General features: G+C 39.3%; 1 protein-coding gene across 1 annotated transcript in view; it reads left to right on the top strand.

Annotated features, from left to right (window-relative positions):
* Positions 1 to 1592: 1592 nt before the first annotated feature.
* Positions 1593 to 12053, top strand: part of tmem145 (transmembrane protein 145) — a 48973-nt gene continuing 38512 nt past the window's right edge. The window contains exon 1 of the mRNA XM_088326731.1: positions 1593 to 1852. Coding sequence (XP_088182857.1) covers positions 1742 to 1852 — 111 coding nt within the window. The 5' untranslated portion in view covers positions 1593 to 1741. The remainder of the gene's footprint in view (positions 1853 to 12053) is intronic.

The raw sequence follows: 12053 nt of genomic DNA, 5'->3' as shown, positions 1-12053 counted from the left end.
ACAAAAAGTATCATATGAAAAACGAAAACAATCATAACCACATTTTAAATGATGAAAGGTGTTACGATACAAATATTTTTCATTACAAAACATCATTAAAAATTTTAAAAATTATCACAATGTTCAAACAAAAATTGTAAACCAGAATATATAAAAAAGTAAAATAACTAAAAAAAATGTTAAAAACCCATGGAAAAATCCCCTAAATTATATTTAACTTTGTTGTGTATGTTCTCACTTATCTTAGATTTGTCCTAATAGTAGAAAATTGAAATGTTTTTAGTCACCTGTCTATATAAGCCATATAAGTAGAAATGTGGTCCTTAATATGAGTACATGATGATAAAGTTATCAAAATATTCGTCGTTTAATAAAAGTAAACCAAAAAAACACTCCTACAAATTTGTCTTTTTAAGTTTTTTAACAGCAGGAAACATGGGGCCTCAAATTCAAATACCTTGGGGGCCAGTGCTGATAAAGAAACATTCGTTGTTCTCAAAAACATTTTTTTTTTTTATTTTCCTGCAAGAATAAGAAGTATAAGTAACACATAAAGAATTCATATGGACTCAATCAGTAATAAACGACTACGAAGGAGGTAGAGCGCTTATCTTGGGATCAAGAGGTCGTAGGTTCGATTCCCGGCTCCTGTAGAAGTGTCCTTGGGCAAGACACTGAATCCCTAATGCTCCCAATAAGCAGGTAGGCCTTGCATGGCTGACTCCCTATTAATGTGTGAGTGCGTGTGTGAATAAGTAAGTGTGAAGCACATTGTAAAGCGCTTTGGGAGGTCTTCATTGACTTGAAAAGCGCTATATAAATACAGACCATTTAACATTTACTTAAATGCACAGTGTGTATTGTTTTGTGCCTCCTAGTGATAAAAAAGTCACTCATTAAAACAATATTGATTTAAATATGTTTCCTTTTTTCCCCCTGTTTTTCTTTTTCAATTTCTTCATTTTTTTTTTCCTTTCTTTTTTTCTGTATTGTAATTGTTTCCTTTTCCCTTTATTTCAATTTCCTTGTTTGCCTTGGTTTTTCTTTACGTTTTTTTCCTTTTTCTGTATTATAATTGTTTCTTTGTTTTTCCGTTTTGTCTTTGCCTTTTTTTCTGTATTTTGCTTTTTCGGCCTTTATTTATTTTTCCCTTTTCGCTTTTCCTTTTATTTTTCCGTATTTTCGCCCCAACCCCCTTCCCTCATGTTTTCTTTATTTGTGAAAGTATTTGGAAAGTCTGCTTTATGATCCCTTTGTGTTTCAGTCTCCATAAGTTGTATTCTTTCTTGTGTCTTTTATCACTCGTTTTGGGTTGCACTACACAATACAGCGACATCTAGTGGTCAAATAATATACACTGTCCTTTTAACTTTCATATTAAGGCCGGAGGCCACAAACTATCTTCCCGAGGGCTGCAATTGGCCTGTGGGCCGCGAGTTTGAGACCCCTCCTGTAAATTTTTTAGAAAGCGTACGTTTTTTTATTAGCATAGCAACATCACGTAAACTCCCTCTAGTGGCTAGAAACAAAACAAAAGATGACGTCAGCCTCCTCTGATTGGCCGATATCCCTCTTACAAGGATCATCAACTCCGCATGCGCAGGTGAACGCACACTCTCTTCCATCTTCCACTACTGACGGAGGGTGGTCGCGTCAAGACGCCCCCCTCCCTCATTTTGTCCCTCTCTTCGTTCCTTCCGACCGAGTCCGGACTCCTCTTTGAAGGAGGGGGCGACTAAAGATGGAGGCGCGGCTGGGAGGTACATTTTTGTGGTTCGCCGCCTTGTCCGGCGTCTTTTTGGTGGACCCCGTCCGGGGGAAATACGTTAAAGGCGTCGTGGACACGAAAGAGGTGAGTGGTACGCTGCGTTCGTTTAACGGCGGACCCCCCTCCCATTAAAATTCCCTTATCTTTTTTAATTTGTTTTTTTTTTGTTAGCTTGTGCCGCCATAGCACCTTCTTTTTCCTTCTCTTTTGGCGTTCCCTCCTCGTCCACCGCTAAAACAATGCTTACAGGTGTGCGTCATGTGACTGCGTGAATTTGATGTTCGTGTTTCGCGTGAGTGGCTCGGGTGTCGCCCGTGTCGGGTTCGAGACCCACTGCAGTGGTCGACGGGTGGTGACCATCGACTTAAATATTGATTTCAGGTCCATACCCGTCAACCTCCGCTCTTACTCATGATTGTAATTCTCCCTATTAAGCTCTCGCTTTCAAACAACGTGCCACCTATTTACTCACAGCAAGATAGACTATGTAGAATACTGCCAACAATATTACCAGTCTAAGAAGAAGCCTGATTACAGTGATCGAGATGCAAGACAAGATCTGTCTAGCAAAAATTGATAAATCTTTTTTTTTTTTAGTTTAACAAAAATTGTTATACGGCGCAAACACTTTAAAACGAGAAAAAATACATAAAATACGGGGAAATTGTGTACATTTACAGGTATGCAAACCTCTTGTTTGTTTTGTTTTTTTACATTTCACATACAATTCTTGGCCAAAATGTATTTTTTCTGTCTTTAAAGTTATTTCGCTAATATAATAGAGTCAAAGAATTTTTTTAATACAGCATATAATCTATGCCTGGCAACCTCAGCCAATTGTTCCCCTTATGGATGCAATTCCACTTTTTAAGCGATAATAAACCGTACGAACACAACGTGGCACCTATTTACTCACAGCAAGACAGCCTATTTTGAGTACCATGACAATATTAGCAAGCTACGATGACGTTGTTGTCTGGAAACCAAATCAATCCGGATTTGAGCAGAAATAGGCAAGACGAGAGGTTTTTAAAAGTGTTTTTTTTTTTAATTCCAATACAAAAATTGTTATACGGCATACTCATTTGAAAAATACTGCAGAAATGTTACAAAAATAGTGCAAAAATACTACAGCACAAAATCTACAGAAATAATACAATAAATACGACAAAATAAAACTACAGTAGTACTAAAAAAATCGATGCAATACTACTAAAATGCTACTCCAGAAATACTAGAATACTACAAAAATACTTAAAAACTCTTAATGCAGAAATACTAGAAGAATATACTAACGCACATCATTAATTATTGCAATTCCTGTTAATAAGCTATACTAAACCTTAGGAACACAATACAGTACCCATTTACTCACAGCAAGACAGCCTATGTAGTATTTCGTGACAATACTAGCATTCTAAAATGACATGGTCATCTGTTACCAGTGACCAAGACGATCTGGATTAGAGCCGAAATAGCCACGAGGAGATAGTACTAAGAGTCAAGAGAAGTCATGTTTATTTGTATAGCCCTTAATCGCAAACCACAGACTATTATGACACAATCCCCTGATCTAAAACCTACATGAGGGCAAATAATACAGATATTGTCAACATAAAATATAGGTTATTCATATGCTATAGAATAGAACTGTGTTTTAAGCTTAGATTTAAACATTTCCACTGAGGTTTCAGATTGAATCTCACAAAGAAAGATGAAATTTCTGTTGAACACACATTGAACAACCAGTCGAGTTGTAGCTAAATGAAAAAAAATACAGTTTTTAAAAGTTTACAGCAATGCAGACTATGTCTAATACAGCGACAATATTGGCAATCTTTGATGTAGTGGTCTGCAACGAATGATCAGGACAAACCGGATTGGAGCTGAACTGCCTGAGACAAGTTCGGTGTAACATTAAGTCAAGTCATGTTTATTTGTGACTCTCTTAATCACAAGAAGTCTCAAAGGGCTGCACAGACCACAGAGTATTGCAAACCAAAGACTATTGTTACACCATCCCCTGATCTAAAACCTATATGAGGGCAATGAAAAACTAGGGACACCCTGAACTGGTTGCCAGCCAATCGCAGGGCACACAGGACAGACAGCTCGCTCGCTCATTCATACCTAGGGACGATTCGGACCGGCCAGTCCACCTGAAATGTCTGTTTTTGGAATGTGGGAGGAAACTGGAGTGCCCGGAGGAAACCCACGCAAGCATGGGGAGAACATACAAACTCCACACAGCAAGTCCGGTAGCTGGATTTGAACCCACACACTTAGAACTGTGCCACACACGCGCTATCCACTGTCCTGCCGGGCTGCCCTGCACAGATAATGTCAAGATTTAATATAGATCATTCATAAGCTATAGAATAGAAGTGTGTGTTAGGATTAGATTTAAACATTTCCACTGAGGTTGCAGATCAAATCTCAGCATTCCACAGCACTGGGGCCCAAATGGAGAACGCTCTTAAACCAGCAGATCTCTTCTTGGCTCTTGGGATCACTAGTAGACCAGCATTTTCAGAACGAAGGCTCCAGACCGGAACATAGGGGGAAATTAAATCTTGAAGATATGAGGGAGCAAGTCCATGCATGATTTTGTATAATATCAACAGAACCTTAAACTCACAGCAGGTTAGCTAAAATTGGGGTAATGTGATCCAACTTTCTTGTCTTAGTTAAAAGCCTCGCTGCAGCATTTCTTACCAGCTGCAGGCTCTGGATTATGGACTTGGAGGGACCGGATAAAAGCATGTTTATGTTTTAAATCCATACAAAAACTGTTATACAGCGTACACAATTTGAAATGATCAAAAAAAAATATATAAAATACTGGGAAAACGTATAACTTGACAGGTATGCGTTCTTATCTACCGCTAAAATTGCTTACAGGTGTGCGTCACGTGACCGCGTTGCGCGTACGTGGCTCGGGTGTCGTCGGTGTTGGGTTTGAAACCGGCTGTGTGGTCGACTTCACGAGAAACGTGCAAGTGTCTGCCACTGGTACCGAAATCAAATCCTTAGTATTTTTTTTCACATTGTAGACACTATTCATAGAAGAAAATGTTGTGTTTTCCATTTTCAAACTTATTTCTCTAATATAGAGATGCCAAACTGATTTTAGCTCAGGGTCCATGTGGTAGGAAATCCATTCTCACGGGGGCCGGTCTTGTAAATTAATGGAATAAAAAGTGTGCCAATTGCTGGAGTGCTGGGTTCCTTTCTGATGCTCACAATTAAATTATGATTCAGGGATGTAAGATTTGATTATGGAGGTTTATTTCCCTTAATATTTGCTTTACCTCGCAAAGATTTAATCTCTTGTAGTGTTTATGGACTGTGCATTTATTGAAAAAACAAAAAAACAATTTAATTCTTAAGGGAAACTCGTGCAAACTGGAAAGTGGCAAAAATAGCATAGAAACACTGATTTAAATGATTGATTGAATGATTTAATAGTCTGCTTTTATTCATATTATTTTTCTGAAAATGTTGACCTGAATCTGGGACCTTTGCTGTTAGATTTTGTATCTATGATAGAAAGGAGTTATAGCTTCTTTAAACCTTAGTTGCTATTTTTTTAAATTTTGTGTTTTTTGAGTTGCCTTTAAACAGCGCATCAGTGACTTTTATTTTAAGTAAAATAACATTGGGTTGGGTTTCCTTAATGTCCGCTGGTTGATAAATGGTAGTCAGCAAATACAGCTACGGTGGGTACTTTTAGAATGGCGTTTGGCTTTGTGGCATCCAGTGGACATATTTCAAACTGCAAGTCATTGTTTGATGTGATGCAGCTCATTTTTCTCTTCTGCTTTCCCTCGGCATTGTCACGCAGGCCACATAAAATTATGTGTCACATTCCTCACATCGAACATTTGAGTCTGACAAATTTGCTCTAATAGAATACCAAGAAAATGTTGAATATGGCATATAATCATTCCAATGTTTAAAATTAACAATTACTGAGATCAAGAAAAAAAAATACTTAAGCAAAATTTTTTACCACCAGCGGTTAAAGCAGTGTTTCTCAAATGGTGAGGGGCCTTTGTCCAAGGATAAAGTGCAATCGCGCCCCCACTAAATTAGGTGGTAGTATGGCTCTTATTGGCACTCATGGAGAAGAAGTTTTGTTTACACCGAGCTCTAGCTTAGAGTGGGAAGTGTTGACACAAAGAGCAGCAGACCATTAAGTTAATGAAAAAAATAGTAAACTGGGATGAGAAGACAGATGAACAGAAACGGGGATCAAGTCCCTCCTAAAAGACAAGACTAGGAAATGTGACGAAGTGTGACAGACTAGGAAAAGATCGGTGGGCTAATTGTGTCTAAAAATGATGGCTGCTGGTTTGTTTCATTGCATCGGGGAAAATGCAAATTGCTATTAGCTGAACTACTTCCCACAGTACCTTTCTCTTCATTCGGGTCAAAATCTTGTGTGGTTTGTAACAACTTTTCGAGTTAGTGCGATGCAATGCTATGTTTATTGTACTGTATTAATTCGTGATAGTCCAAGATATGCAGTGATGCTAAAGAGGGAAGCAAAAACATGATAACCATGGAAACGAAGCTTGCCGTCTTTAAAAAAAATATGAAGAAGAAACACAAATGGCTACTGTTGCTAAGGTGCATAACCCTAATCAGGAAAATGCAAATTGCTATTAGCTGAACTACTTCCCACAGTACCTTTCTCTTCATTCGGGTCAAAATTTTGTGTGGTTTGTAACAACTTTTCAAGTTAGTGCGATGCAATACTATGTTTATTGTACTGTATTCATTCGTAATTGTCCAAGATATGCAGTGATGCTGAAAAGGGAAGCAAAAACATGATAACCATGGAAATAAAGTTGCCGTCTTTAAAAAAATATGAAGAAGAAACACAAATTGCTACCGTTGCTAAGGTGCATAACCCTAACCAGAGCCATAACTGATCCGAAAACAATGAACAAACATGTCCGGGGACACAACAAAATTAAAAGCCCGATATGAATGTATTTGTCAAATAAAATAAAAAGTGGGTTCTTAAATAAAACTTTATCTTTTGATATTTATTATGTATTCTAATTTGTTTTCAAGCATAGCAAAACGTTGAGAATGTTTGTGCCATGTTGGCCCCTTACAGAAAACAATTACAAACTAATATATTTATATTTCACGCCCTCATTTTTTTTCCATTTCTAAATATTTCAGAAAAGCTCCAGGGAGCCACTAGGGTAGCGTTAAAAAAACACATATGGCTCTGGAGAAAGGGTCAGGAACCTATGGCTCCCTAGCCATATTTGCCTCTTTTCATAGGTAAATCTGGCTCGGAGATAAAATGGACCCAGCACAATTATTTACCGCACTGTTACATGCGATGCTGATTTCAGCATATGTAAACACGAGACACCAGTGGCGTAGTCTCAACTACAGTTTATAGTCAAGGTGTAACATCAACTGACCCCGTTTTGGTTGTAAATCGCTGAAAAATCCTTTATATGGAATCTGAATAAACGATCCATGTTCATTATTAAAATACTTTAAAAAAGCCACAGAACAACCTGTAAACAATCAAAAGCTCTAGCAAAGCACCCAGAGCAATTTGATCGGGTGAGCATTAGAAATTGACGGAGCTATTCACACTGTGCGTATACTCCTTCTCCCCCTCAACTAGCGCCGTCTGCAGTGAAAGTAAATACTTTGGTATCCTCGTTTGCAATATTTCGCGACTTTGAACTTAGCTCGCACCTTGTTTTGAAACTATTTATGACAAAAATGACAGTCAAAATGAGCCTCAACACTATTGAGTTACTGTGCGAGGGAGACGAATTTGAAGTGTAATTGATCCAATGCACCAGGGGTGTCCAAACTACGGTCAGTTTTTATTGGCCCGCAGCAAATTTGGAAAGTATAGTTGAATATGGCCCGCTCATGGCGCTTGAGCTAAACTCTGTTGCTTTTCTCAGTTTTAACACTAGATGGAGCCAGTTACGGAAAAGGTGCTTATCCCCTCATGCATGCATTTGGGATCCCCTGAACTGGAAAACATTGGAATTGTGTTTGCTTATTTAATGAACCTTCTTGTCATTCATTTGAACTGTCATTGAAATTCACAGTGTATTACTGTGTAACTCATTCTGACACAAAATAGATTTATTGTTAATTCTAAACCCTATCAGTGCAGATAAACATATTTATTTTACTAGAAATGGGTTAACAACGAAATCAGAGTAGATGACCGGCTATCAAACTGAAAATGAATAAAGCATCCATCCATCCATTATCTGCAGCGCTTATCTTCAGTAAAGCCCATCCCAGCTGTCTTTGGGCAGTGGTCAGGGGACACCCTGAACTGGTTGCCAGCCAGTTGCAGGGCACACAGGGACAGACAGGTCACTCGCTCATTCACACTTAGGCACAATTTGGACTGGCCAATTGACCTGACACGCATGTTTTTGGAATGTGGGACGAAGCCAAAGTGCCCGGAGGAAACCCACGCAACCCACGGGGAGAACATGCAAACTCTACACAGGAAGGTTCGATCTTATGACTTCAGAACTATGGCGCACATGCGCTAACCACTGCCCCGCCATGCTGCTTGAAATTAAACATATTTAACAAAATAGATATTACCACTCCTCAAACCTAGAACAAGTCCAGTAGCTTTTCTTTCCTCTGTCTAACAGCATAGGAGCTACACTCAGGTATTGCTGAGGTTTGTATTCGAGACTGTATCGCTATTTACAAAAAAAGTAATCAACATTTTTTTTCTCCTCCTGGCCCTTTCAAAAAATGTTTAAGCCAATACGGCCCGCGACTCAAAAGGTTTGCCCACCACTATTCAACACCATTGGCATTGACTACTCAAATGAATATTGTGCAGCTGTCGAATGAGGTGGCTCATGTTGTTAGAACGCACAAAAATAGCTATTTAGAGAAACAGACGACAGCATTAGCATTAGCAATGCTACCTAGCATTAAGAGAATCGATTGCAGTTCAACCTTCACTACACTAGGCGAGCAGTGGCCCTCTCTTGGCAAAGTCAAGAGTAGGAGTAATAGTGTATACACAAAGTGGAGCAGAAATTCAAGTGACCCCATAAAAATTATTTAACACTGATGAGGAAACAGGTAAAGAGAAACAGAAGTGTCCTCCCGAGACGAGGAAGTTTGACGTAGCGTACCATAGCCGATCATTGCAACCATGGAGGTTGAGATAAGGAAAGACCATCTAGCTTGCTGGGCAGCACGGCAGAGCGGTGGTTAGCGCGTGTGTGGCACAGTTCTGAGGTCATGGTTCAAATGTGGCAACCAACCTTCCTGTGCGGAGTTTGCATGTTCTCTCCGTGCTTGCGTGGGTGTCCTCCGGGCACTCCTACATTCCAAAAAACGTGCATTTCAGGTTAATTGGCCGGTCAAAATTGTCCCTATGTGTGAATGAGCGAGCGAATAGTTGGTCCCTGTGTGCCATGCGACTGGCTGGCAACCAGTTCAGGGTGTCCCCTGCCCACTGCCCGGAGATGGCTCCAGCACCCCTACTGAGGATAAGTGGTGCAGATAATGGATGGATGGCATATAGCTTGCTACGTTAAATCTGTTTGCAGTGGACAGCATGAATCCAGATAAATAAAGATGTCACTACAAGACATTACACCTCAATCACGCTGATAAGACGCTTGTTTTTTTTGTTTTTGTTTTTTTTTTCAAAAGAAAACGCAAAGTGTTAAATCATGTTCTTTTGTAAAGCGCTGACGCATATGACCAATGTGTTGTCAGTGCCTTTCCTCTAATTCATGCGATTATTATGTTCTGTTATGAATTGGTTCTCACTGGCCCCAAGCCCAAATTTACGTCCTTGGTGTCGAATATTCATAATCATCCTGCTTTGTGACCCCCTATGTCGGTAAGCCAGCGATCATATAATTAAACCGGAGCGTAGAGTTGCTTGATCCTGTTTTAAAAAGCTCTGTACAGCAAAACATGCTTATTCATTCATATCATCTTTGAATAAAAACAAATGAAAAAAGAGCACTATGGTTTGACATTGTCAGTCAGAAAAATTTAATTTTAGGATTTATGTTTTATTTTTGACATGGACTTTAAATATTTTCTGTTACAGTCAATGAACGTATTCTTTGTTGTAAATCGGCCCATTTTCATTTTATTATTTGCTTAGAATTTAATTTTTGATGAGCAACAAGAGTATGAGTATGGATGTTAAGAGGGGACTGTATGAGAGTGGGATTGTGCCGACTGTGATGTATGGTGCAGAGACTTGTAGCCTGAACGCAGATTTGAGAAGGAAATTGAATGTTTTTGAGATGAAGTGTTTGAGGACTATGTCAGGAGTGACAAGATTGAATAGATTGAGGAATTAAATTGTGAGAGCCAGAACTGGAGTATTAGTGGAACTGAGCAAGCGTGTGGATAAGAGAGCACTCGGTTGGTTCAGACACATGGAGAGGATGGATGAGGAGCGAATGTTGAAGAGGATCTACAGAGCAGAAGTAAATGGAAGGAGACCAAAAGGAAGGCCGCGATTGACGGGGATGGATGGTGTTATGAGTGCACTGCAGGAAAGCGGTCTAAATATAATGGAAGCTCGATCTCTTGTTGGTGATAGGAATGAGTGGAGAGGTGTTGTAAAAGGATACTAGGATGTTTAGAAACGTTCTAAGGGACGGGCAGGCTTTTGAACAGAAGAGTGTGTTGTGTCACCCTGACCTGAGTGACATGGCTGCCTTCTTGTGTCCCGTTTCATCTGGAGGGACAAAAGCATGACCAACTTTTGTGCCGAGGCGCTTAACTTGTTTGGGTGTTTGGACATTTGGGTTGGCCATGGTCCCAAAAATTTTGTGTGTGTTTTTTGATACTGTTTCCCTGTTTTTATTTTCTTTGTTTTTTTGTATGTGTTTGTCTGGCTGTCGGTCACCCCTCTCAAGGGATATAACCAGGGTAGATAGATAGATGGATAGATAGAATTTTATAAGGATCATGCAGAGGTATACTTAAAACAATTTCATAGACAAATTATTCTATACTATACAGCATGAGGATTTCTTCTTCCAAGGGCGGTCGTGACAGAAAAAATTGAGAAGCACTGCCTTAGAATAAAAGAAGCTTGAGTGCGGACTTAATGAGCCTGGGTTTCTGTTGAAGATTTTCAACGAGTCGCCGTCTCCTTAATGGGCTTAGTTTGTCGCTGTGCCATTTGAAGTTCTTTTCTTCCCAGCTGTCTCTGAACGTGTCACAGATCATTTGGCAAGCGAAGCACAACATAGCGCCGGGTGGCGCTTCGCCCGGCGTGTCGATACCACAAGGTTACTGAAAGTCACATGACTTTTGATGACACCAGGGAAAGACAGAGAAAGTTAAAGCAAAGGCATCGGTGTGCATGAGTAGAGTCGAGGCCCACAATTAGCTTAAGTGGCCGATGGCGGGCGCCAAAATGTCCCATTGCACGCTAGGAGTGAAGGTTAGGGCAAAACAAAACCAGAAGACTTCCAAATATAAGACATAAGTTTAAAAAAACTGATCTTTTTTTTTTTTTTTTTAAACTAACACAAAAGGTTTCTATTATTGCACAAGTGTATTCTAAACTATACACAATTAACTAAAAAAAACAAATACAAGGTTTCCATTTTCACCTTTCACTACAATTCATGAATCTCTGAATGTATTGTCTGAAATAGATTCAAATCAAACAATTTAAAATGGTAACTAATAATCATGGAAAGGATATAACGGTTTTCTTCATGACATAACATTTGCATTAAGGATAATAATGATGATGGATCAAGAGGTCGCAGGTTCGATTCCCGGTTCTTCAGTGTTATATGTCGAATAGTCCTTGGGCAAGACACCAAATCCCTAATGCCCCCGATAGCAGGTAGTAACTTAAATGGCTAAAGCTGCTATCGGACAGTTAGTGTGTAAAAAGGGAAAAGTGTGTAGCACATTGTAAAGCGCTTTGGCAGATCTTCATTGACTTGAAAAGCGCTATATAAATGCAGATCATTTACATTTAGATTTTTGACGGCAATAACGATAATAAAACTGAACAACAACATAGACTATGATAACAATAATGGAAAAGCGACCACAGTACAGCGAGGGCCTAGATGATGACGACAAAGATTTTGACAACGATAACCACAGGAAAACCAACTACAAAATAGGCGACAACAAATACAAAAACAAAGACTCCGAAGTTAATGATGTCAACAATAATGAGAACAAGAACGCAAAGGAGAACAATGACAAGAACATTGATGACAACAATGAGAACAAGAATGATAAT

This window comes from Urocampus carinirostris, chromosome 2, assembly GCF_059441175.1.
Source record: "Urocampus carinirostris isolate Australia breed hairy pipefish chromosome 2, RoL_Ucar_1.0, whole genome shotgun sequence".
NCBI classification, from domain to species: Eukaryota; Metazoa; Chordata; class Actinopteri; order Syngnathiformes; family Syngnathidae; genus Urocampus; species Urocampus carinirostris.
The sequence above is the reverse complement of the archived record's forward strand: the minus strand, read 5'-3'. Positions and strand labels throughout refer to the sequence as shown.